The 27,138-nt window shown below is 21.4% G+C and overlaps 8 protein-coding genes across 8 annotated transcripts; all 8 read right to left on the reverse strand.

Moving 5' to 3' along the window:
* Window positions 1-1,111: 1,111 nt before the first annotated feature.
* Window positions 1,112-1,876, reverse strand: MKS88_005265 (gamete antigen 27/25; the record flags this gene model as incomplete). The annotated part of the gene is made up of 1 exon (XM_067218511.1): window positions 1,112-1,876. The coding sequence occupies one exon, from the start codon at window positions 1,874-1,876 to the stop codon at window positions 1,112-1,114; it is 765 nt and encodes a 254-aa protein (XP_067070480.1).
* Window positions 1,877-3,614: 1,738 nt separating this feature from the next.
* Window positions 3,615-4,283, reverse strand: MKS88_005266 (gamete antigen 27/25; the record flags this gene model as incomplete). Its single annotated transcript, XM_067218512.1, has 2 exons — window positions 3,615-3,868; window positions 3,974-4,283. The coding sequence occupies 2 exons, from the start codon at window positions 4,281-4,283 to the stop codon at window positions 3,615-3,617; spliced, it is 564 nt and encodes a 187-aa protein (XP_067070481.1).
* A 1,349-nt stretch (window positions 4,284-5,632) lies between these two features.
* MKS88_005267 (gamete antigen 27/25) lies at window positions 5,633-6,364 on the reverse strand (the record flags this gene model as incomplete). Its single annotated transcript, XM_067218514.1, has 1 exon — window positions 5,633-6,364. One exon carries the CDS (start codon window positions 6,362-6,364, stop codon window positions 5,633-5,635), a length of 732 nt encoding a protein of 243 aa, XP_067070482.1.
* A 1,371-nt stretch (window positions 6,365-7,735) lies between these two features.
* Window positions 7,736-8,467, reverse strand: MKS88_005268 (uncharacterized protein; the record flags this gene model as incomplete). Its single annotated transcript, XM_067218515.1, has 1 exon — window positions 7,736-8,467. The coding sequence occupies one exon, from the start codon at window positions 8,465-8,467 to the stop codon at window positions 7,736-7,738; it is 732 nt and encodes a 243-aa protein (XP_067070483.1).
* Window positions 8,468-9,903: 1,436 nt separating this feature from the next.
* On the reverse strand, window positions 9,904-10,515 carry MKS88_005269 (gamete antigen 27/25; the record flags this gene model as incomplete). Its single annotated transcript, XM_067218516.1, has 1 exon — window positions 9,904-10,515. The coding sequence occupies one exon, from the start codon at window positions 10,513-10,515 to the stop codon at window positions 9,904-9,906; it is 612 nt and encodes a 203-aa protein (XP_067070484.1).
* A 2,994-nt stretch (window positions 10,516-13,509) lies between these two features.
* Window positions 13,510-14,223, reverse strand: MKS88_005270 (uncharacterized protein; the record flags this gene model as incomplete). Its single annotated transcript, XM_067218517.1, has 2 exons — window positions 13,510-13,958; window positions 14,037-14,223. 2 exons carry the CDS (start codon window positions 14,221-14,223, stop codon window positions 13,510-13,512), a joined length of 636 nt encoding a protein of 211 aa, XP_067070485.1.
* Window positions 14,224-18,455: 4,232 nt separating this feature from the next.
* Window positions 18,456-19,097, reverse strand: MKS88_005271 (protein UIS3; the record flags this gene model as incomplete). Its single annotated transcript, XM_067218518.1, has 1 exon — window positions 18,456-19,097. The coding sequence occupies one exon, from the start codon at window positions 19,095-19,097 to the stop codon at window positions 18,456-18,458; it is 642 nt and encodes a 213-aa protein (XP_067070486.1).
* Window positions 19,098-21,928: 2,831 nt separating this feature from the next.
* On the reverse strand, window positions 21,929-22,598 carry MKS88_005272 (uncharacterized protein; the record flags this gene model as incomplete). The annotated part of the gene is made up of 2 exons (XM_067218519.1): window positions 21,929-22,242; window positions 22,490-22,598. 2 exons carry the CDS (start codon window positions 22,596-22,598, stop codon window positions 21,929-21,931), a joined length of 423 nt encoding a protein of 140 aa, XP_067070487.1.
* Window positions 22,599-27,138: the final 4,540 nt, after the last annotated feature.

The following is a 27,138-nucleotide window of genomic DNA, read 5'->3' on the forward strand; positions in this document are numbered from 1 at the left end:
TACACGAATACATACAAATAATATATCCAATATATACAGCCACAAAACTAATATAATAACATATATCTTTTTTGTTAAAAGGAATAAAATATTTTTTAATTTGCATAAAACATAAATTCTTTTATAATTATAACTCTTCATTCACAGATATTATACTATTATATACGTCAATAGGGATAAGTCGTTTTTTAATTTCTATCTTTAGTTTTAATTGTATTTGAGTGCTTGAAATTTAAAAAAAAAATAAAATTATGTTATGCATTTTTTTAATTTTAAAAGTTAAATTCCTAATTATTATGAGTGCTATTGTTAAACTATATAGATTCCCTGTGTATATATTATTCCCGTTTTCCGTAGAAAAATATGCTCAAAAATAGAAGCGAGAAATATATAGCATTTTTCTTTTAAAAAAATATTTTTCTAGCTAGATAAATTATAACTATAATTTTTCTGCATAGTATAATAAAATTCAGCATTGGATATACCCCCCTTCAACTATTACTAGGTAATAATATATATAGTTTATAAATAATTAAAAAACGAAAAAATTCCTTTATAAATACAAAAAACTGCAATTTGTTTGCTTCATTTTTGTATATTATTGTAGTATATATAGCTAGGTTTATAAATAAGATATTATTGAACATTTATCTCTTTTTTTTTTTTTTTTTTTTTTTATTAAATAACTACAGTTTACTTCAACTTATATTAAAAACTCTTAAATACGTAAAATATACAATTAAAAATACTCAAAATTAAATGAAATAAATTACTATGAGCTTAAAAAATGTATAGAAAAAAAACGTTCAGTTATATAAACTACAATTTATAAATATGATTTCAATGTATGAGTACACATAAATATATATATATATATATATATATATAGTCAACAAAAATAATTCATACGTTCTGTGCACTTCCACATTTTATAGGAATATTTCATAAAGACTTAATACTACAAAATATGTATAATAAGAAGGGAAAAACCTTAAACACTCACAATTACTTAAATATTTTTAAATGTGTTAGAAAAAACTATAAATTTATTTATAGAAAAATGCTGGTGTCCCCATTATGCTCAGGTGACAAAAAAAGGTGTATAATCTGTTCATCTTCTATTAAAACTAGGGCATCCGTGTCCACGATCAAAATCTATATTAAAATCTGGTATTTCTGGGGACGTATCATCATCTGGTTTCATTGGTAAGTCCTTAGAAGGTACAATAGTTTGTGCTTTTAGGAAATCTAAAAGGACAGCCCTAGCTATACATACGGTATGAAGTATCATATCCTCTGTTAAATGCACATTTCTATCCTTTTCATAAGTACATATAAGTCTTTTCATTTCTTCGGAATTACGACACACATTTTTTTTATCTTTGAATGTTTTTGCCTCATCCATCTTAACTGACATTTCCTCTTCTAATCTTTCTTCTATCCAAAAATATTTCTGTACTTTTTTACAGTATTCTTCTGTTACATATTCCAAACCTAGAAAATAAAGAAGACGTCCTTTTATTCTTCTAACACATCCTTCTCTAGCACTTTCATCAATAAATCTAAATGAATATTTATCTTCAAATTCACGAACAGTATTTAAAACAATGTCAGTATTCTTTATTTTATCAAAAATATCTACTTTCTGTTTAATGAGAGGCAATAAGTGGTATAACACATCAGCAGACGCATGAAACTCTACATCTAGCCATTTCTTAACGTCTTCTCTAGGGGGGCCATTCATATAATGTTCATATTCATATTCATACTTCTTATCTTCTGCAGTATCTGTTTTGCGAACCTCTACCTTAGATTCATCTTCCCTCATACATCCAGCATCGCACTTAATCAGTGCGCTTAAGACGAAAATTTGCATTAGCAAAAGGGTATATATATTCATGTCGAACAATAAATTTATTGAAACAAAATTAGAGAATAGGTATATAAATATATTTATTATATGCTAAATTTACGGAAATCCTTTAAAAAAATACATTCATATATTATATATATTTATTAAAATTCTACAGAGAAGAATAACAAAATATATTTAATACAAAGCAATGAAATTAATATAATAAAATAAAACTTTATGGTTAAAAGCGATAAAAAAAAGTTCTACTTTCCTTAAAATATATATTATTATATGCTTTAAAAGAGTATTCATTCATATATTATGTACTACTACATATGTCATAAAGATTTGTTTTTCAGTTTTTCCTTATCTTTGTTTTGTTTTAAATGTGTAAAAATAGTTGAAAAATTATGAAAAAAAAAAAAAAGAAAAATTATTTGTGTATTTAAATTCGGTTTGTTTAAAAGAAGAAAAAAAAATGTGTGTTATAAATTTTGTTTATTCATTAAAAAAAAAAAAAAAAAAAAAAAAAATTTATTTTGTTTGTTTTAAATTTTGTTTATTTAAATAAAAAAAATATATTTACATCATTAATTTTTTTTTCTTTTTTCTTTTTAAATTTAATTTTAAATTTAAATTAATAACTAATTTGAGTCCTCTTGTTACCTTATATAGATGCTGTTTATATATATTATTTCCGTCTTCCGAAAAAAATATGCTCAAAAATAATAGCAAAATACATTACATTTTTCTATTAAAAAGTTACTTCTAGTTAGAAAAACTATTCCTATATTTTTCCTGCATAGTATAATTAAATTAAGTATTAATTATTTATCACCCCCTTACCTTATATAGATGCTGTTTATATATATTATTTCCGTCTTCCGAAAAAAATATGCTCAAAAATAATAGCAAAACACATTACATTTTTCTATTAAAAAGTTACTTCTAGTTAGAAAAACTTCCTATATTTTTTCTTCATAGTATAATTAAATTAAGTATTAATTATTTATCATCCCCCTTTATATATTACTAGGTACTATATATAGTTTATAAAAAATGAAAAAATTCTTTTATAAATACAAAAATTCCTATTTTGTCGCTTCTTTTCTGCTTAATATCGCAGTGCATAACTATGTTTAAAAAAAAAAAATAACGGAACGTACGTCTCCTTCCTTTTTTTATTTTATTTTATTTTTTTATTAAATAACTACAAATTTACGTCAAGTTAAAAATTCTTAAAAACGAAAAATTCAAAGATTAAAGACTAAAAAAGAAATACAATAAATTAATATGGGGTTAAATGTAACAAGAAAAAATGCTCAAATTATAAAAACTACAATGTATAGATTTGTATTCAATTAAAAAGTACACACATATATATATATATATATATATGGACAACCAACGTAATTCAAACGTCCAATGAACCTCCTTAATGTCTGTGCATCATTTTTAATAAGGCTTTAAATACACAAAATATGTATAAAAAAAAAAAAAAAAAAAAAAAAGTGAAAAATTTTTAACTCACAATTATTTATATATTTTAAAATGTGGTAGAAAAAACTATATATATTATTAGTAGAAAAATGGCCATGTTCTAATTATGCTCAGGTAGGTGGAAAAACAAAGTGTAAAATTCATTTATGTTTTATCAAAATCCAGTGAATCTGAATTTACCATCAAAATCAGAATCTGGTATTTGGATAGTCGTACCATCATAACGTTGTATTGGTAAAAATTTAAAACATAAAATTGCTTATACTTTTATTAAATCTAAAAGCACGCCCCTAGCTTTACATACTGTATGAAGGATCATATCTTCTGTTAACTGTACACTTCTATCTTTTTCATAAATACTTACAAGAGCTTTCATTTCTTCAATATTACGACACATCTTTTTTTTCTCTTGCATTGTTTGTTCCTTATCTACCTTAACTGACATTTCTTCTTCTAATCTTTCTTCTATCCAGAAATATTTCTGTACTTGTTTACAATATTCTTCTGTTATTTCTTTTAAACGTACAAAAAATAGAAGACGTCCTTTTATTCTTACATTACAATGCTATCTAGTATTTTCATCAATAAATCTGAATGAATACTTATTTTCAAAATTACGAAGAGTTTTTAAAACAAGGTCACTATTATTTATTATATCAATAATATCATGTCCCTCCTCACTTAAAGGCAACAATGCGTATAACACATCAATAGACGTATGAAACTCTAGATCTAACCATTTCTTAACTTCTTCTCTAACGGGACCACCCTTATAATGATCATATTTGTATTCATACTTCTTATGACCTGGAGTTAATGTTCTTGAATCCTTTACTTTATAAGCATCTTCATTTATACTTCCAGCAGCGCACTTAATAAGTGCGTATAAGACGAAAATTTGGATTTGTAAAACTGTAAATATATTCATATCGAACAATATAATTGCAGATGAAAATTTTGGGCATATGTATATATAAAAATAAATTTATTCTTTTCTAAAATTAGGTAAATGCTCCAAAATAAGGCGTTCATATATGTTATATTATTTATAAATATTCTACAGTAACGGATAAAAAAATATATCTAATATACAACGATAAAATTAAAAGGGGGGAAATAAATTTTTAATTTACTTGAAATATATATATATTCTTATTTATTATATGTTTTAGAAAAGCATTCATTTATATGCATATATAATTGTATTATCACATAAATCTATAAGAGTTATATCGTTTTTCATTTTTTCTTTTTCTTGTTTAGTTTTAATTTGTATAATAATGTTAAAAAATTTTGAAAAAAAAAAAAAAAAAAATTTTATTACTAATTTAATTTTTTTCTTTATATAAAAAAAAAAATAAAAATTATGGTATTAATTTTTTTCTTTTTGAAGTTAAATTCTTCATTATTATGATAGCTTTTATTCCATGATAGATGCTGCTTGTATATATTATTCTCCTTTTCCAAAGAAAAATATCCTTAAAAATAATAGAAAAATACAGCATTCTTCCTTTAAAAAAATATTTCTATCTAGAAAAATTATATCTATACTTTTTCTACATAGTATAATAAAATGAAGCATTAATTGGGTATCCCCTATTTACTTATTTTACTAGGTTCTATATATAATTTATAAACAATTGAAAAAGGAATGAATTCCTATACATATACAAAACATTGCAATTTTTTTACTTTTACGTTGTGTAATACGGTAGAACATAATTAATAAATATGAAATAATTGAATATTTTATTATTTTTTTTTTATTAAATAATTACAAATTTAAGTTAAAAATTCTTAAAAACATAAAACTCACAATTAAAAAACGTTTCAAAAAAAAATTCAAAAAATTATTTAGTTAAAAAATTATGCATATAGAAAAAGAGTTCAATTATTTACACTACATATCATGTATAAATTTGTTTTCAATGAAAGCATATACATATATATTATAAAATATATGAAAAACCAAAATAAACTAAAACGTTTTATGGACTTCATATTTTCTGCGAATCATTAATGAAGATTAAAAATAACACAAAATATATGTATAAACAAATGAAAAAAAAAAAAAAAAAAAAAGGAAAAACTTTATAAATACCCACAATTACTATTTATATACGTTACAACATGTTAAAAAAAAATATAAATATATCAATAAAAAAAGGGTAATATCCCCATTATTTTGATGTCAGCGCGCAAACAAAAGTGTAAAAACTATTTAAGTTTTATAACGATCAAGGAAATTAGGTTCACATTTATAGTATCCAATCTAGATTATTTTTGTTTTGTTTTATCATTATTTGTGGGGGAAAGTTTATCATATACTTCAGTATATAATTTTAGGTAATCTTCAAGGAAAACCTTTGCTATACTTATAGTAAAATGGATCATATCGTCCGATAGTTTTATACTTCTACCTTTTTCATAAATACTTATAAGTCTTTTCATTTCATCTTCATTTTTACTCATTGCCTTCTTATCTTGGTAAGTTTCTTCCCTATCCATCTTAACAGTCATTTCCTCTTCTAATCTTTCTTCTATCCAAAAATATTTTTGTATTGTTTTACAATAATCTTCTGTTAATGGTTCCAAATATAGAGGATAAAGAAGACGTCCCTTTATTCTTTCAACACAAGATTCTCTGGCTTCTTCATCCCTAAATTTAAATTTATACTTATCTTCATATTCACGAACGGTATCATATATACGTTCAGAATACTCTATTTCATTAAAAAGTTTCCATGGATCTTTAGCTAAAGGCAATAAGTGGTATAACACATCAGTTGACGCATGAAACTCTACATCTAACCATTTCATAACTTCTTCCCTAGGGGGACCAGACTTATAATGATCATATTTGTATTGATATGTTTTATCTCCTACAGTAATTGTTTTTTGAACTTGTGGATTATACGAAGGAGCTTGATTTTTCGAGCTACCAGCAGCGCACTTTATAAGTGCGTATATAACGAAAATTTGGATTTGTATGAAGGTATATATATTCATGGTGCACAATAAAATTTGTATAAGAAAAATTAGGTTATATGTGTGAATAAAAATAAATTTATTATTTTCTAAGTGGATGCAAAAGTTATAAAATAATGTACTTATTATATATATATATATATATTATATATTTATAAAGATACAAAAGTCAGTGATAAAAAAAAAACATATTTAAATTGTTCAAAGATAAAATCGATATGAATAAAATAAAACTTTAATAAATTTTTACAAAAATAAATTATTTTTTAATTTGTTTAAAATTTAAATTCTTTTCTATACTTAAGAAAAAGGTTCATATAAATATATATAAAAATATTATGTACATCATAAATATATATTTTATATTTCTGAATGTTCTGTTTTAATAGATAGAATTTCAAAAAATCAAAAATTAAAAAAAAAAAAAAAAAAAATATTTTTATGTTTAAAATTTTGTTTCTTTATTTAAAAAAAATATAAAATAAAATAATTACATTATATTAGTTTTTTTTTTTCTTTTTAAATTTAAATTCCTAATTATTATGAGAGCTCTTGTTACATCATATAGATGTCGTTTATATATAATTTATTTCCTTTTTCCAAAAAAGATATGCTAAAAAATAACAGCAAAGCTCAACATTTTTCTTTTAAAAAAATGTTTCTAGCTAGAAAAATTATAGCTATATTTTTTTACTGTGGTTTAATAAAATTACGTGTTACTAAGTAAAATATATAGTTTATAAACTATTAAAAGAAGAAAAAATTTCTTTACAAATACAAAAAATAGCTTTATTATTATTCTGTTCTGTTTAATATCGTAGTAGATAACTACGTAATAAATAAGAAATAACAACGGAACGTTTATCTTTTTTTTTTTTTTTTTTTTTTTTTATTAAATAATTACATTTTACTTCAACTTAAAAATTCTGAAAAAAGTAAAATTCACAATCATTAAGGTAGGAAAAGAAAAGCAATAAATTAATATGTGATTAAAAAATGTATAAAGAAAAAATTTCCAATTACATATGCTACAATTTATAAATTTGTTTTAATTAAAACGTAGACATATATATATATATATATATATATATATATATATATATATATATGGGCAACCAAAATAATTTAAACGTTCTGTGCACTTCATATTTTCCGTACATCGCTAATGAAGATTTAATAGAATAAAATATGTATACAAAAGAACAAAAAACTTAAAACTCTCAAAAACTGTTTATATATTTAAAAACATGTTAGAAAAAACTATAAGTTATTAATTGAAAAATGGTGCCGTCCCCATTCTGCTTATCTAAGCGGAAAAACAGGGTGTAAACTATATTTAAGTTTTACAACGATCATAGAAATTAGGTTCACATTTATAGTACCCAATCTAAATTATTTTTGTTTTGTTTTATCATTATTTGTGGGGGAAAGTTTATCATATACTTCAGTATATAATTTTAGGTAATCTTCAAGGAAAACCTTTGCTATACTTATAGTAAAATGGATCATATCGTCCGATAGTTTTATACTTCTACCTTTTTCATAAATACTTATAAGTCTTTTCATTTCATCTTCATTTTTACTCATTGCCTTCTTATCTTGGTAAGTTTCTTCCCTATCCATCTTAACAGTCATTTCCTCTTCTAATCTTTCTTCTATCCAAAAATATTTTTGTATTGTTTTACAATAATCTTCTGTTAATGGTTCCAAATATAGAGGATAAAGAAGACGTCCCTTTATTCTTTCAACACAAGATTCTCTGGCTTCTTCATCCCTAAATTTAAATTTATACTTATCTTCATATTCACGAACGGTATCATATATACGTTCAGAATACTCTATTTCATTAAAAAGTTTCCATGGATCTTTAGCTAAAGGCAATAAGTGGTATAACACATCAGTTGACGCATGAAACTCTACATCTAACCATTTCATAACTTCTTCCCTAGGGGGACCAGACTTATAATGATCATATTTGTATTGATATGTTTTATCTCCTACGGTAATTGTTTTTTGAACTTGTGGATTATACGAAGGAGCTTGATTTTTCGAGCTACCAGCAGCGCACTTTATAAGTGCGTATATAACGAAAATTTGGATTTGTATAAAGGTATATATATTCATGCTAAACAGTAAATTTTATTGAAGAAAAATTTTGATCTCTATGTAAATATAAATAAATTTGTTATTTTCGAAAAGCGAACTTGCTAAAATAATGCACTTGCGTATGCGATAAATTTTATTTCTAAAATTTTTACAGCGCTATGTAAAAATGTATATCCAATAGAATGCAATGAAATTTATATAATTAAAATATAATTTAAACATACTAAGGGAATAATATATTTTTTAATATTTATAATTTTTTTATTCTTTTATACAAAAGAAACAAGTCCATTTATATAAATAATAATATTATTTAAATTATAATATATGTCGTTTTATATTTCTATATCTTCAGTTTTAATAGTAAAATATTAAACTTGAAAAAAAAAAAAAAAAAAAATATATATTTTTGTTTTAAATTTAGTTTATTTAAAAAATAATAAAATAAAATTACATTAATAATTTTTTTTTCTTTTTAAATTTAAATTCTTAATTATTATGAATACTGTCTTCGTGCGTTAGATGCTATTTATATAACTCCCCCTTTTACGAAAAAAAATGTTCTCAAATACATGCAAAATATATATAGCATATTTTTCTTTCAAAAAAAATTTTTCGAAGTTGTAAAAATTATAGCTATATATTCTCTGTATATTATAACAAATTTACTTATTGCATATTATCCAGCCTTCACCTATTATTAGGTGAAACATATAGTATATAAACAATTAAGGATAAAAAATTCATTTATAATTACAGAAAATTTGTTTTTATTACTTCTTCTTTGTTTTATATCTTACTATATTATATCTATGCTAAATAAGAATCTACTGGAACGTTTTGATCTTTTTTTTTTTTTTTTTTTTTAATTAAATAAAGCTATAATTTACTTCAACCCAAGTTAAAAATTCTTAAAAACGTTAGGTTCTAAATAAAAGAAACAAAAAAAAAATTCAATAAATTATTATGTAGTTAAAAAAAGATGTATATAGTAAAGATGCTTAATTATTTACAATATAATGTACAAATTTGCTTTCTATAAAAACGTACACATATATATATATATATATATATATATATATATATATTATATATATATATATATATATATATACAACCAAAACAATTCAAACGTTCTATACATTTCCATATTTTCCATTCAAATTTAATATAGATTTAAAAACACAAAATGTGCATAAAAAATTCGAACAAAAAAAAAAAAAAAATTAAATATACACAATAATTTTTTAAATATTTTAAATAATATTAGAAAAAAGATAAATTATTATTAGAAAAATAGTGATACCCACATTATGCTCAATTAGGAGGAAAAAGAAATTGTAAAATGTGTTTAATTTTTATCAGGAATGTTTAATGGGATTATCAATGTTTATATATCTCGATTATTATGTGGATCTTCACCATTATTAAAATTCAGAACATCGGGGATGATTTTAGAAGGTGGAAAATGTTTTTGATTTTAGTAAATCAAAGAGGAACATCTTAGCCATACGTATAATATAATTAATAATATCTTCTGATAGTTTTATACCTCTACCTTCTTCATGAACACCTATAATTGTTTTCATTAAATCTTCATTACGACACATTTTCTTTTGGTATAGATTACTTTTCTGACCATCTAATTTAACAGACATTTCTTCTTCTAATCTTTCTTCTATCCAAAAATAGTTTTGTACCTTTTTACAATAATGTTTCGTTAAACATTCAAAATATAATGCACTAAAAATGCGTGCCTTTATTCTACTAACACAACGCTCTCTGTCATCTTCATCAATAAATCTAAATGAATACTTATCTTCATATTTACTAACACCTCTTAAAACAAGGTCGGTTTGCCCAATTTCATATAATATTCTATTTTTATCATGTCCGAAGGGTAACAATGAATGCAGTACATCAACAGACGCATGAAATTCTACATCTAACAATTTCTTAACTTCTTCTCTAACGAGACCACAATTATAATGATCATATTTGTATTCACACTCATCGCCTTCGGTAGCTGTTTCTATGTCCTCTACCCGAGATTTAGCATTCTTCATGCATCCGGCAGTGCACTTAAAAAGTGCGTATATGACGAAAATTTGGATTTGTATTAAGGTATATATATTCATGTCGAACATTAAATTTGTAGAAGTAAAATTTAGGAATTAGTATAAATAAAAAAAAGGTTATTATTTTCTAGAAGTATGCACATTTCCTTAAACTAATAGGCAAATGTGATGTACGATATTAATTATTTATAAATATTCCACAAAAGGAAAAATAATACATATAATATATTCAGCAATTAATTTAATTTAGTAAAATATAACTATGACAATTTTCATGGCCATAATTTATTTTTTAATTTAATTAAAATTTATATTTTTCCATGCTTAGGAAAAAAATGACATTTATATATAATACAATTACAAATATCCTAAGATATTTCCTTTTATAATCTTTCAATATTTTGTTTTAAATGTAAAATAATTCTTAAAATTTCTTGAAAAAAAAAAATAAAATAAATAAAAAAAATAAATTATTAATTCTTTTTCTTTTTAAATTTAAATTTGTTTTCATGAGCATTTTTCCAATGATGGATTCTATATTATATATATATATATATGTATATTTCTCACCTTTTCGGAAAAAGATGTACCCAAATAAAATAGCAAAATATATAGCATATTTGTTTTAAAAAGATATTTTTACTCTTAAAAAATTATAGCTACTTTAGTTCTGTATTCTACAATAATATTGTGTATTTCACTCCCCTTCATTTTTTATACTAGGGAAGATAAATCGTTTATAAATAGCTAGATGAATAAAAAATTCCTTCATAAATAGAAAATATTTCACCTGCTTCGCTTCTATTTTTATTCATACCGTTACATATCTAGGTTAAAAAATTACAGAATTTTTCTTTTTTTTTCTTTTTTTTTCTTATTTTTTCTTAGTCTTTCTTAGTCTTTCTTATTTTTTCTTATTTTTTCTTATTTTTTCTTATTTTTTCTTAGTCTTTCTTATTTTTTCTTAGTCTTTCTTAGTCTTTCTTATTTTTTCTTATTTTTTCTTATTTTTTCTTATTTTTTCTTATTTTTTCTTATTTTTTCTTATTTTTTCTTAGTCTTTCTTAGTCTTTCGTAGTTTTTCTTATTTTTTCTTAGTTTTTCTTATTTTTTCTTATTTTTTCTTAGTCTTTCTTATTTTTTCTTATTTTTTCTTAGTTTTTCTTTTTTTTTCTTTTTTTTTCTTCTGTCCGTTGTACCTTTAATAATTCTCATAAATATGTATACTACTATTGTAACATAAGAATTTTTACTTGTAAATTAAAGTATATATAAATTTTTAAAATATAATAAGAAAATTATTAAAAGAAAAAAAAAAAGCGTTCACATATTTATAAATGGTAATAATCATAAATCTAGAAAAATTGAGTACATATAATATTTTTGTATATATTTATGAACGCTTAAATGCATTATTGTTTGTATTCTATTATGTTGTAATAATACTACAACTGTATGTTTTATTTTACCATATACATTACGCATTTTTATTACATAATATCCTCTTGTAATTAAATAATCGTATTAAAAGAATAATCTTTTATGTATATATAAAAAGTAAGTGAACATAGTATATTTATAATAGGTTTAAATATCAAATTATAATATATAAGTACGTAAAACATTTATTGCGTTATAATCATATTATTATTTTTCATATTTTTATGAATAATAAAATTTGATAATTTAAAATTTTCATTTACGATAAATATTAAGAATAACATTAATAAGATAATTTAAGAAAGACACTTTAATAATAAATTCTTATTAAAATATATATTCACATAAAATTAATTTTACCTTGTACATAAATTATCTATATATGGTTATTTCCCATTAGCATAATCATGTTGTACCTTAAAAAGTTTTTAATCAAACAGAGAATGTACTATTCGTACAAGTACTTTATAAATGTGAGTAATTCCATAGTATAAATTAGAATCTATATACGATATTATATTGTATCATCTAACATTAAATATATGCAATTAAATTAGTATCATTCATAAAGTAGCATAAGCATATTATCAATTAAGTTTTTATATATTCTAAATTAAAAAAACAAGTTATTAATGTTTATTTTTTTTTTTTTTTTTTTTTTTGTTGATACAAATTTTAAACGAACTACTTATTAACTAAAAAAAAAAAAAATTTTATTAAAATTAACATTTTTATAATTTTAAACATTTAATTATATTAACCTAATTTTTATTGTATCATTAATTATATAAACACTCTCATAATATATAAGCACATTTTGTACACATTAACTTGAACCCTAAAACATAACGTAACACAAAAAAAAAAAATTTTACATAAAAATAAGAAAAATTTAATAATTTTATTAAAACATCTAATTCTTATATATTTATTAATGATATATATTAATTTAATTCTTAAATATTAAACATTTTTTGATAAAAAAAATGTTTGTTGATTCAAATGAAATATGCTTAATTTTTTTCCCTAAAATGTGCGTTCATTTCAAAGAAGATAAGGAAAACAAAATAGATTACTGAACGAATGACAAATAATCATACACATATATATGTATATATATATATAAAAGCTAAGTTAACGTAAAAAATTTGCTTTTAAATTATATTAAAATAAAATTTATAAAATGACATTTATAATAGAATAAATGAAAATTAAATATATATCATTTTTATATTCTTCATTAACAGGGTTATACAAAATTTAGCTTAACTATTTAATTATTAATTTTATTATTAGTTAATTCTTTTCTTCTATAAAAAAGTTATATATGTTTATATTACAACACCACACACACTTAAACATATACATAATTATTTATTTACCTATTTATATATTTATTTACCTATTTATATATTTATTTATCTATTTATATATTTACTTAACTATTTATACATGCTTACGTCTATGAACATAAATATATTATGAGCAATCTTTTACACTATTAAAATCTATAATATGTTTTAAAGGAATATGTTCCTCTCTCTATAAAATGTTCTCATCTCTAGATAAATCAGTAATGCGTTCAATAATTCTGGATGCTACTGCATTAATTTGATCTTCATCATATGTAAACTGTATAGTAGTCAATTTTCTCTCTATTTTATCTTTTATTCTGTCTTGATCCAATATACTAGATATGCTTTCTCTTCCATTTAGGGTACTAACTTTTTTCATTATTTCTTTTGCTAAATTATTTTCAAGTTCATACAGCTTCATCAAGCGTCTAAATACTTCTGATGTTGTTCCAAGTGAACGAATTTCGTCGTGGCGTTCTTTTGTTCTGAGAACTTCATTACTTACAGTTCTATTTGATAAGGTAATACCTTCATTATACATTTGCTTTCTAATTATTTTTTCAATCATTTCATTATCACTTAGTGTCTCATTTCCATCAGGTTTATAGAACTTTTCAGTTAACCACATAAGGGTGTCTAAAAAACCTCTAAATAAGCAATCCAAAAGTCTATCCATCTAAGAATAAATAGATCTCCTCCTAAAACGCATTAAACCATTCCTCGTGGTCATCACTTCTTGCGATAGAATTCTACCCAATGCCCCCTTCTGACATGTTTCCTTATTTTTTTCTACTATGCTTCTAGAGGATATGGACGTAAAATTAGAATCATATAAAACTATTATGGATAATGTAACCACAAACAACAACCTATAATAATTAAATTTCCTTAAAATTTTCATTCTGACTGATAATAGAGAAAATTTGTATATAACAGTTTTGTTTATCATACAATTCCTCAATAATCTTGAAGCAGCTTTTTTCTAAACACAGCACATATACATTTATATATATAAATATACTTAAATGCATTTATATATATATTTATTTATTTATTTATTTATTTAATTACAAATATCATTTCATAAAAACTAATAAAAAGGAAAATTATATCGATATTTAACTATTTTTATATTAATTAAAAATTTTAAAACTTCAAAAACTATGTGCTTTATGAGAATTTCCATTAGAATCAAAAATATTTTTAATATAATAAAAAAATTTTACAAGAAAAAAAATATTTGTTTTATTATTCTTAAAGAATTTAATTTTTATTTGTACACTTAATTTTTTTTTTAAAATTGTATTTTTTCAATAATAAAATAATATGTATATATATATATATATATATTCCGACACAAAGTTCTCCTTTTTTTTTTTTTTCTTTTGTTACTGTTTAATACATGTTTATACTTTTTTAAAACATTTGAATAATGTACACCCTTTTTTACGATAACCTCCATTTGAAAATTTTATTTTTACACTTAAAAATGAATATACATAAAATAACATATAACCCATTATATATCGTTCTACATTAAATCTAATAAACACTTTTAACCGAATTGTAACAACAATAATTTATATGTATATTTTGTACTAGAATTATCTAAAATGAGCATAAAAAAACTCTATGAAGATATCCAAAATTTTGCATAATTAAATGGTTTCTGATTAGCTTGCAAATTTAGTTGGTCATAGCTAAAAAAAAGCACATGCAAAATTAATGATTATTTAATAAAAAAAATATTATGTGCATTTATAAAACGAAGGAACAAATATCTTTAAAAAATGTAAGATTATACAAAATAATATTAGCAAGATTTATTTTATTTATTAATATTATTATATATTTTTATTTTTGCTTGAAATATTGAAAAACGTATAATTAAATATTGTTTTTAATTATAGCCAAAAAATAAATAAAATAGAATAAAATAAAATAAATACAATCCGAATGCTTTATTTATTATTTTATTAATATGTGAAAAATGGAGATCCGGTGAAAATGAAAAATATTTAAAGAAAGGATGATTATTCTATTTTTTATTTTTTTTCAATAGAAAAGTGAATGAATTTATTATTTATAGATTAGATTTTTATTTTATTAGACAAAGGACATTTTATGTAATAGAAGTAGAATGTTGTAATTTAAAGTAAAATTTTTTAAATTAATAAGAATAAATTGTTAGGACTTAAAATCGTATAATATTTAATAATATATATTTATAAAAAGTAATTTAAAAATTTATTAAACTAATCAAAAATTGGTGTGTAAACGCATATAATATATATTATATAAGCATTCATCGTTCCAGTTTAATAACTAAAAAATAGCTGAAAAATGAAAAAATTATAAATATACCAATAGGCCAAAACCATACCACCTACTAAATATGTTAAAGTTGTAACAAAATGATAAGATTTAAATGAAAATTGTAAAGTATATGTAATGTGTTTGTTTTTATTTTGTTTCACCTTTTTATTACCTATAAAAAGAATATATATAAATAAAAGGCACTTCAAAAATTTTTAATATATTGCATTTTTAAGAAATTTATATTTTAATATTATAACTTCCTCCTCGAATATCTTGTTTTCCATTTAGAGATATTTTTTTTATAAGATGTTTTATATAAGATTAAGAATAGTATTTACATAATAATCATATTTATGTAGTTATACCAAATATGTAAATTTTCAAATTTATTTAAATAAGTCACTATATAATTCGTATAAGTTGTATATAACAAGTATAACAAAAAAAGAAAAGCAATACAATAGAAAACTAAAATTCTCCGCAAAAATGGCAAATATTTAAACATGTTATTATCAATATAAACATTTGCATCTTTTTTTACATTTTCGAATCTCAAATTTTTAAAATAAAAAATTTATCTTCTTATTAATTTATATAGAATTCTCAGAAAAAATATGGCATATCAAAGATAAAAAATTAATAAAAGGAATAAAAGTTACATATTATTTCATTGAATTATAGTTAAATAACAATTTTTTTCAATGCAAACGAATTCTAAGTACAAATATTTTTATTTTATTGTTTTTAAAAAACTTATTCCATATATATATGTGTATATACTTACATATGTGCTGTATTATAGACATAATTTGAGCAGACATATTTAAGAGGGGACTGTTCAGTAAGTGACTTTTATGATTAAAATAAGTTAATAATTACGTTGCACACTAACTTATCAAAATCACTTAATCAAATATAAAAGATAAACATACTTCCTGAATTGTTCAAGTCTATGCGGGAACCATGTAAATAGTAAAATGATAATTAAAAATGAAAAATACTTAAAAAATATAACCCGTAATAAAGTTGTATATTCACTACATGACATAAGTGTAATACATTTTTTTTCGTATTCCTATTCATACGGGGGTCTTAAAATTTATCTTTTATTTCCTTTTAGCACCTTAAAGACTACTAATATGTGATTAAAATTAATTTAATATAAAAATAACTTTAATCATATATATTTCTAACAAAAAAAAATATATATATATGCAAATAAAAGATATGTAAAAATCAGTACACATATATACATATATATAAACATATATATACACATATAAGTATCTATACTTTATATGACTATCTTCAATTTGTAATGAATTCCGAAATGCATTTTAAAGTGTCTCTATAATTTTATAAAAAAGAGAAATAAATATTTTAAAAAACGAAACTTTTTTTTTCCTTTTTTCATTATAAAATGAAAGCAATTATTATCAAGAAGGCTTTTTTACATCACCTTTTTTTCTATAACTATAATATCATATTTCATATATGTTACGATCTCTTATAAATCTACATATACAGATGTATATATATACATATATGCAAGTCTATTTATAGTACATAATTCAATTAGAATAGGACCTCCTTTAATTACATTTCTCTTTTTTATTATAACTTAATCTTGATGTACAACACTAACGAACCCTTGTGTTACTTTACATTCTCATCGATAAAAATACCATTTCTAACCAAATATTGCCTAAAAAAAAAAAAAAAAAAAAAAGTACCTTCTCTTCTGGGCCTTTATTTTTTTTTTTTTAACTACAGAATATAAATTATGTCTTAAATAATGAAGGAAACGTTTTTCATATTATATATTTATTTGTTAAGAGCTAAAAAAAATTAAATTGAGCCTTAATAATATATATATATACATATATATATATGTGTATGTGCACCCTTGTTCATGTATTGTTTTAAGCCCAATTAGCTCGATCATAAAACAAATGAAAAATTCGAAGTGTTATATAAAAGATTAAATTTTTAATAATACAAAAAAAAAAAAAAACAACAACAAAAAATTAAATATATATTACTGTACAAATGTATTTTCCTCTAAAATGGGAAACACACATTGTGACATTAAAAAAATTATTACATCTTAAAAAACATTAATACATTTTGTTCAAGTAATAATATATAAGTGATTTAATTATGAAGTAATAATTGTAAAGAAAATTTATTGTTCGACAAAAGAATATTTTAATATTAATCAGTAATGTGCAATATGTTAAATAATATCTTAATTAGATATATGTAACATATTTTCCTGCGTTTACAGAATTTATATGTTAAAAGAATGTAAACTTTATATTGAAATGAAATAAACAGCCATTAAACATGTATTTAAACTCTTCTTCTTCTTGATTTTTCTACCTAGCAGATTTCCACAAAAAAATATATCCTAAACGTGAACAATACAACGTTCATCTTTTTGCGTGGGTTACCAACTGTACCTCTCAGCAGATAAAGAATACCTAGCACGATTCATTATTTTACTCTCCTTCCTTATTGATTAATTTATATTCATTGTTATTCATTTTATCTTGTGTAATTATTCATAAATTTTTATCTTTTTTTATATCATCTATAAAATATAGTGCAACTTGTAAATGGTTATATTATATCACATAAGAAAAAAAAATAGGTTTATGACGGTCATATTGTTATCTATACAATCTTCTACTTACTTTCACGTTTAAAAAAAAAAAAAAATTCATATAGCATTCACAAGACATATACATATAATATATATATACATATAGTTATACATGTGCATATATATATATGTAGAAAAGCATCTGCTAATTAGTAATTGTTCATATTATCCAAGAAACGTCCCATCTGTGAAACCGCTTTATCTTCTTGAGCTCTGGAAAGTGAGACACTTCTTTTCTCTTGTAAAGACTGAACAATTTTTCTAATATAAGAACTATCATTTTTAAAATATTGCTGTTGTATGACAGATAAATTATTATAATGATGTTTTAATGCAATCTTTGCATTATCAAGAAAAACATTAAACGTTTTTATAGGAATATCTTTCTCATTAGTATTTACTTTTATTGGGCCCTTTATATTTACTTTATTTATCCCTAGAGGTTCAACATAATGCATACTTGTACTTGGTTTTTGCCCATCATCAGGGTTTTTAAAATTAAATTTTTCGTGAGGTAACCATATAATGTCATTGAAATCATAATTTTCGTCACTTTTATTCAAATAATATCCAATTCCAAGTGCAAAAGTAGCAAACATAAGTATCCCAGATACTATTATAGCATAATTAATTTTTTTTTTTTTAAATCTTTCTTTTATTTTTTCACTAATATTTTTTATTGGTAATAAATCTTTTTGAGTAAAAACTGTATTGCTACAAAGACATGGAATTAATAAATTTACAGTCAAACAAAATAGATAAAAAAAGGAAATTCCTCTTGAAATATTCATATTATAAATTTACTTATATAATTTTATTTATACCCCCAAAATTGCGAAAAAATTATCTGAGAATAAATAAATAAATGTACGTATACACAATTTATAGTTAAATAATATATTTCTTCACTTGTATACATATAAAAAAATTTAAACAGAAACAAATATTTACATATATATTGAAAAAAAAGAACATGACAAATATATTCAATATTCTTTTATATTATAATTACATTTAAATTTTAATATAGGCACTAATTTTTTGAATTTGTTCCTTTATATAAAATGCAAAAGATTAAATCTGTTTTGCTACATGCTTTTATTAAATATGCAAATATTTTATTTATATCTTAAAGATAAATGCATACAAAAACTGAGATTTTAAGAAATTATATATGCAGCTATACAATAACTTATACAATGTACTATGTATATAACACATAATATATTTAAAACATGTACTATTATATATATATATTATGTAAATACGTAGATTTCATATAATAAACGGAATATTCGTTCCTCGAATTCTTTAAACATGTAATTTAAAATATGAATAAATTAATTTTATGAATGTGTTTAATTTCGTACAAGTACAAATAAAAAAAGAAGCAAAAGTTTTCGTATGTTCACTTCTAAAACCACAAACCCTTATATTTTAATTGCCTCGTTTCATTTATTTTATAGCTGCTAAATTTTACACAAAACACTTAAATGCATGCATACTTCTTTTAAAAAAAAAAAAAAATTCCTCAACAGCATTTTGTGGACAGCACATTGTTATATTCTTTTTGTATAAAAAATGAAACTTATTGCTTCTTTTAAAGGTACAAAGTAAAATGAGTACGTGATGTTTACTTTTTCCCGTTAATATGACATTTTCGTGAATACATAATTTTTATATAAATAAAAAAAGAAATTGGAATTTTAAACATAAGGAAACATTTTAATATACAAAACACACTAAATATTAAGAAAGGAAATAAACAAATATTTGATTTATCATAAGAGCTGAATTATTCACTGAATTTTTTAAGCTCTGATCAATTAAATATGCATCACTTCGCTTTTTTTCATAATGGCTATTTTTCATAAAAAATGACTTTTGATTTAATATTCTTTATATTCAACTTTTATAACACAAAATAAAATATAATTATTTATACGTACACTCATACATTTGGATAAATACAAATAATAACAATTATTAACGGAATTAATCAAAAACCTTAATTTTAATGCAAATTTACGCTTCAACAATTTCAAAAAATTACCATTGTCTAATACGTTTTCACCCCATGCAAAATATACAATAAATATAGCTAGCTAAATTTTCTGTCATTTTTTCTTATTTGATTCTTATAAGTTAATACCATTAAAGAAGGGAAAACAAAATAGATATTGGTTTTTCACATTACGATCAAATATATGTGTAAGCAAAATCCTTTATGATACTTTTATTTTTTTTAAGGTATACACAATAAACAAAATTATATCGGAAAATATTAGGCATATCCACTATTAAATTGTAATTTCAGTAAAAAAATATATATAAAACGAATGTACGGGCTTATAACTGTATAGATATTGATGTATTAATTATTTATTTCATAAAAATATGTATTGGAGAAGAACACTCACGTAATTAGTATCAGCACTTATAATAATTATTTGTAAAACTATGTTGTATTGGTGTTCTCGTTATATAATTTAAATAGTATTTTAGCTACATTATAATCACATTTTTTATTATTTTAAAATACAATTTCTTTATACCATTTTTTCTATTTTTTATTTTCATAATCATCAATTTTTGATAAAAAAGTATCCACAGAATTATATATACAATGTAAATGTAAAGTATTTTAATGTATTTTCATGATTCAAAAAGTTCATTATATATATGATTTGGATGTGATTTCATTAAAAGCTGTTTTCTTTATATTTTATTATATTTTGAATTTATCCTTATGTTATTTCCTATAAGATACATACACGAAAAAAATAATAATAAAACAAAATATCACTAATATGATTAGTTATTTCTTATTTAATTTAATGATCTCATTTTTGAAAAAAAGTAATTTTTTTTTTAAAGGTGTAAATTTTATATTACCTTTTGAAATGCTTTTTTTTTTTAATGGTATTATATATATCATCCTTTTTTATATTATTTATTTCTTCCTCCTTTACCATTATTTATAAATACATTTATATATATATATGTATTATTTTTTGCGCCATAAAATTTTTGAGAACATTGCTTTCCCTTATAGCAACTAAAATGAATTTTATTTATATTACAATATGGAAGACATTTCAAAGATGTTAAATACGATATATAATCATATATGTTATAACTCATAAAACTCATTACCCCTTTGTATATTTTTCCTTTCAGTTCACATGAAAAAATATACATATATAATATATTTTAATTGTGTCTAGGAGCAAATTATACTTTTATGCATCCATTTGTTTCTTATATCTTTACTCCACCTAAATGTTTCCAAAAAATTGTTTTCTTATTAGCAATATTTATTCCCTTTAAGTTTAAATATTAATATTTAAGAAGAAAATTTAATTAAAATGAAAAGTTAAGTTTATAAATATCTAACCACCTTATATTAAAAACGGCTTTCATTTATGTTCATTGTGTTGTACATATTTATAAACAAATAAAAGTAAAAACTATTTTGAATATAATCAAATGTTTTTCAAGTGTATTCTAACTTGAAGAAGTAAATGAACTATTCAAAAATATTCATAGTATTATAATATAACAAAAAAAAATAAAATAAAAATAAGATAAAAATATAATTAATTGTATTTCTTTTTCACACCTAAGGACTAAACAATAATTTAATGTATTGTAAATTCTTATCCTTTGCTCTACCCACTTTCCTAAAATACATCTTCATTTGTTGAAATGCATATTTCATTGTTATGGGTGTACCAATTTTTATAATGTGTAAACCTAATGCATATGCTAATAAATAACATTTATCCCGAAGTCTACTTTTTGATTTTTCAATTTTTTTAAATTTACTCTGTGTAATTTTAATCATACGTAAAAGAGATTTATTCAAATCATTAATGTCTTCAAAAAACTCCGATAAAATTGTACTATAATTACTGTCACTTATAAACAGATCATCTAAAAAAGAAAAAAAGAAAAAAAAAAAAGGTTAATAAAGTGCACGAATGTTATTTTTATCCATATAAATAATAAACATTAACAAGCAGTAGGGTATATATCAAGACTGATATAAAAATTTTTACTTGTTAACATTCATTTTTTTTTTTTTTCCATTAAAAAGTATTTTAAGTATACACAATATATTCAATTATTTTACATAAAATAAACATAAATTTATATATTTCTAAAATATATTTTTATTCACCGTAATTTGGTAATATATTTTTCTCCTTTCTTTCTTTTAAAGCATTTATTTCTTGGTTAAAAACAAAGAAGAAAAATGTTACAAAAATTAATACTTTTAAATACTTCATCGTATTATAAAAGGTTGAAAAAAACAAAAAGCTACATATTTATAATGTATAGCTTCATTATGTTTAGATAAATCACAAAAGAAAAAAATGATAATAAATTAATAATTATTTACAAATATTATTATCTTTTCAAGAGGATATCAAATTAAGTACTGTATCCTTTTAAATAAATATTTATATATAAATGTAAAAAAATTTAATTAAAATGACAAAATGGCATAGTTATGCTTTAGAGGAATACTATTATGGTTCATACAAAATTTAGTAAAATGTACAATTAATTTTTATTTTTTATGAGCATATATAAAGGTAGAAATATAATAAAATTAGTTGAATACATTATTATAACATTTAAAATTTTTTTTTTTATTTTTTAGAAGAGTTAATTGTTCTCAGCCTTTTAATTTGTCCTACAAAGAGAAAAGCTATATATATTTTTTTATATTCATTTTGTTTTTTCTTTTAAATTCGTATATAATAAGAAAATAGTTTTTGTTCTAAATTTAAGATTTTTTTTTGTACACCCCATTACTAATAAAACACGCTTAATGTCCTTTTTTTTTATAATATTATTATATAAATGATACATTACCTAGACATTTAAATAAAATAATAAAAATGTATTCTATTAGAATTATATATATATATATATATATATATATATATATATAATTATATGATACGGTAATGTTATGACAAAAAAAAAAAAAAAGATTTGTAATATTTTTAAAGTTGTAATAACATTAACGATATAAGTATTTTAAAGAATTATATATGAAAAAAAGACCATACCAAAGCAATGTTATACCTTTTAGTGTTTTTTTCTAGAATATTTCCTTTTTTTATGTTCACAAGGCTATGAAAAGAATACTTCAAGAAATACTATATATATATATATAGATATAAATACGTAAATATGAATAAATAATGAATATTTCATACTATATTTTAGGAAGGTGAAAAGGTAAAAACATAAAATTATAAATTTCCTGTATTATGAGTGTGAAATAAAATTTTATCCTCAAGTAATAGAAACGAATCTATTTTTAAATGAATTCTTCTCAAAGGAAAATTGCAAAATTAAATTTTTTTTTTTTTTAAATTGAAAATTATGAGGACCTCTTTTTTGAAGTAAAGATAAAGATACAGCATTTCATAAAATAATATTTAATAAAATAATCCTTGCTTCCTTTAAATATAATTATATTTTATTGTTATTAAGTCTTTAACGCTAACTAAAAATAGTAAAAAATTAATGAATGTTTAAGTTTACTTCTCTTTTCTAAGAAAATTTAATGTACTTCAAAAAAAAAAAAATAAAAGTTTTGAGTTGTTTTTTCTGTTGTAAACATTCTAAATTCAGTATTTATATTATAATATTCCTAATAAAATCTTCTTCCATTATCTCACAAAAAAATGTTTTATTATTTTAAGTTTTTTTTGTTTTATTTTCCATAAATATGTATATATATATAAATATATTTGTGCCTAATTTGCAACCAAAGAAGATAACAGTACTTTATTTTAGTGGTAGTAAATATTTAAAATGTATATACATGTTTAACTGTGCTATATTATACAAGCATTTTAGCGCAACAAAAAATTTTCCATATTTATCTCCCATAGTTTTTCTATGAACTTCTATTTTTACTCAATATAACAAACGCATTTGTCATTGTATGAAAAAACTTTAACAAATAGAATTCGTATTTTGTATTTCTCCTCATGCATATGATCGTTATAATTTCCTAATTCAACATTATAAAATCTTTTTAAATAACAAAAAAAAGTATGCCTATGTGAATACCCTTTTCGTATATTACATTAAAGTTTTAGAAAAAAAAATTAATTGCTATTATGATATTCTGTTGATTCTACTAGTACATTATATGTTATTTTCTTTTTTTTTACTTAATGTTATACTATATAAAATTTATTCTCATTCATTGCTAATGTGTATACACATTAGCCACTTACATTTATACATATATATATATGTACATATTTTTATATGTGGGTATACGCAATTTTAAGATAACATCTAACAGAATTTTAATTTTATAAAATTTTAACAATGAAAAACAATAACAAAAAAAAAAAAAAAAAAGTACATAGATAAAATAATAAGCTATCTTTAAAAATGTGTTATACTTTTTTTTTTTTCTTGTATTTTTCTTCTCCTTTAAAGTGTATTAAGCCATAACTTAAAAAAACAAAACAAAGAAAGTATTGCTGTGAATTACATTTTATCTACCTTTCCTTTAACAACAAAAAATGATCCCTAATAAAAAATTAAATTATCATTTTAATTTAGTTGTACGACGAAGGAAGAAACATTGTTCTAATGTTAATTAAAATTTATTCAGAACATTTTCTACTTTTATTTTATGCTTTTTATAGTTTAATGATCAAAATATTCTTTTTAAAAGTAAAAAAAGTTTATCTGTGTTTATTTTATTTTTTTTTTAAATATTCTGTTTTCCTTCTCTTACTATCGTTATAATCATAAGACTTAAAATCAGTCCTATGATGGAACACCTAAATGGTAGAAAAAAACAATATAATATCTTATTTGCATATATATACACACATGTATGTATCTGTTAAGTTCTACTTGCACGCAGTATAGTATTCCTCTTTTATACCATATGGTTGTTACTAAGGTAAACACTGTCCAAAATAAGTATGGCCCATTTTTTTGACATCCACTTGATAAGTTAATCTTCGAAAATACATAATAAAAAAAAGTTAATAAGTATATACATACATATATATTTATATATATGAATATATATATGTATATGATGCAATAAACATTATCCCATTGCATGTACCTGAATTGTCCCAAAATACGTCCAAAAGAAACAAAGTAACATTAAAAGAACCTCAGAAAATAACTAAAAAAAAAAAAAATTAGAAAATAAATAATAACTAAATGAATGTGCATAATTTAATTTCTATATAACAATTTTTAGACGCAACATTTTTCATTCTTTGGAGTAACAAAATTTAAGATCCTTTTTTAATAAAATATTAACTAAAATATTTTTAAAAAATATATAATGTAATAATTAAATTTTATAAAATTATATGTACTCCTTTGTCTTCCTTTAACAACTTCTGAACTCTTTTTATAAAAGAAAATAAGAAAAAGCTCTTCAAATAGGTGGTACATATTTTCGGAAAAAGGGGATAGTATGTTTAAGTGTATGTTTCATAAAAAAAATATTTTTTAAATTAATTTTAAAATTTACTAATAATATTGTTCCTATGATCCAAGTACCTATTTGATAAATTAATAAAATAAAAATGAAAGGGTGTCATAAGTGGAAAGTTGCATTCATGCACAACATGTATTATTTCATTATTGTGGTGTTTCATTTTCTAGTTACAGGCATTCATTTTATTTATAATCCATCTATCCATATCTTTCATTCTTTCTTTCTTTCATTCTTTTTTTTTTTTTTTTTTTAATTTTATCCCCGTGATTTAGTATATAATACATAGTATTAATTAATGTAAATTTTATTTACGTAAGTATCCATCGCAGCTCGTTCTGAAGTCTATTAACAAGGACGCTAACAATAGGATGTCCATAAATACAATTATTAAGCGCATTGCCACACCCTAATTAATTATTACAAAATCTTGTAATCTTTTATTATATGTAATTTATCATTTTTATTATTATTACTTTTCTTTTAATATATAATGTGTAATTTCATTTATTGGTTTAAGATTTTTAAATGCATAGAAACATCTAAACATATATATAAATTTTAAAAAAAATAATAAAATACCGAGTCTACAAAAAAGAAAAAAGAAGAAAAAACAAAGGAACAAATTAGAACAAGATTTTTTTTCTATAATTAAAGTATTTCATTATTTTCACTTGCCTCCAAAAGAATTCTGATTTTCGATTCTCGTGTCTTCCTCATAGCTTGTTACTGTACGACAAGACTGTTCCATTTATGAAACAAACATAAAAAGAAAAAATTACTAAAAAAAAAAAATTTCAGAAAATTACAAAGTACGACAAAAATATGGTTTAACACTCTCAAAAGCCATAACAAAAAAATGACAAAAAAATGTATGTATCAAAATTATACGCATTACATAAAATACATAGTTCTTCATATACGTATTCTTTAGTATAAATGTTATTCTTACAATAAAATTTTTTTTAATAAAAATATGTGCTTTAAAAATTTTTGACAGTCTTCCATATTTTTTAACTTTATAAGCATTTTAATTTTTTTTAATAAATTAGGTACTTATGTATATACAGCTTCCTCAATAGATAGCCCAAATAATTTTGCGTCTTTCTCAATTTTGATAAGCTTGTGAAAATACTCGTATAATTTTTAGCAACAGACATTTTCAGTTTTTAATTAAAAATTAAATTCTTTATTTTCCCCACCCCATTCTTCTAATTTTGTGAAATGTGATAAAAGATTAGCAAAATTTTGAAACAAATTTTTTGTACATATAATATGCGTTTATATAAATATAACTTAAACAGAAGGTCTACAGCTTTAAA

The sequence above is a fragment of the Plasmodium brasilianum genome, chromosome 14, assembly GCF_023973825.1.
Source record: "Plasmodium brasilianum strain Bolivian I chromosome 14, whole genome shotgun sequence".
In the NCBI taxonomy this organism is placed as follows: domain Eukaryota; phylum Apicomplexa; class Aconoidasida; order Haemosporida; family Plasmodiidae; genus Plasmodium; species Plasmodium brasilianum.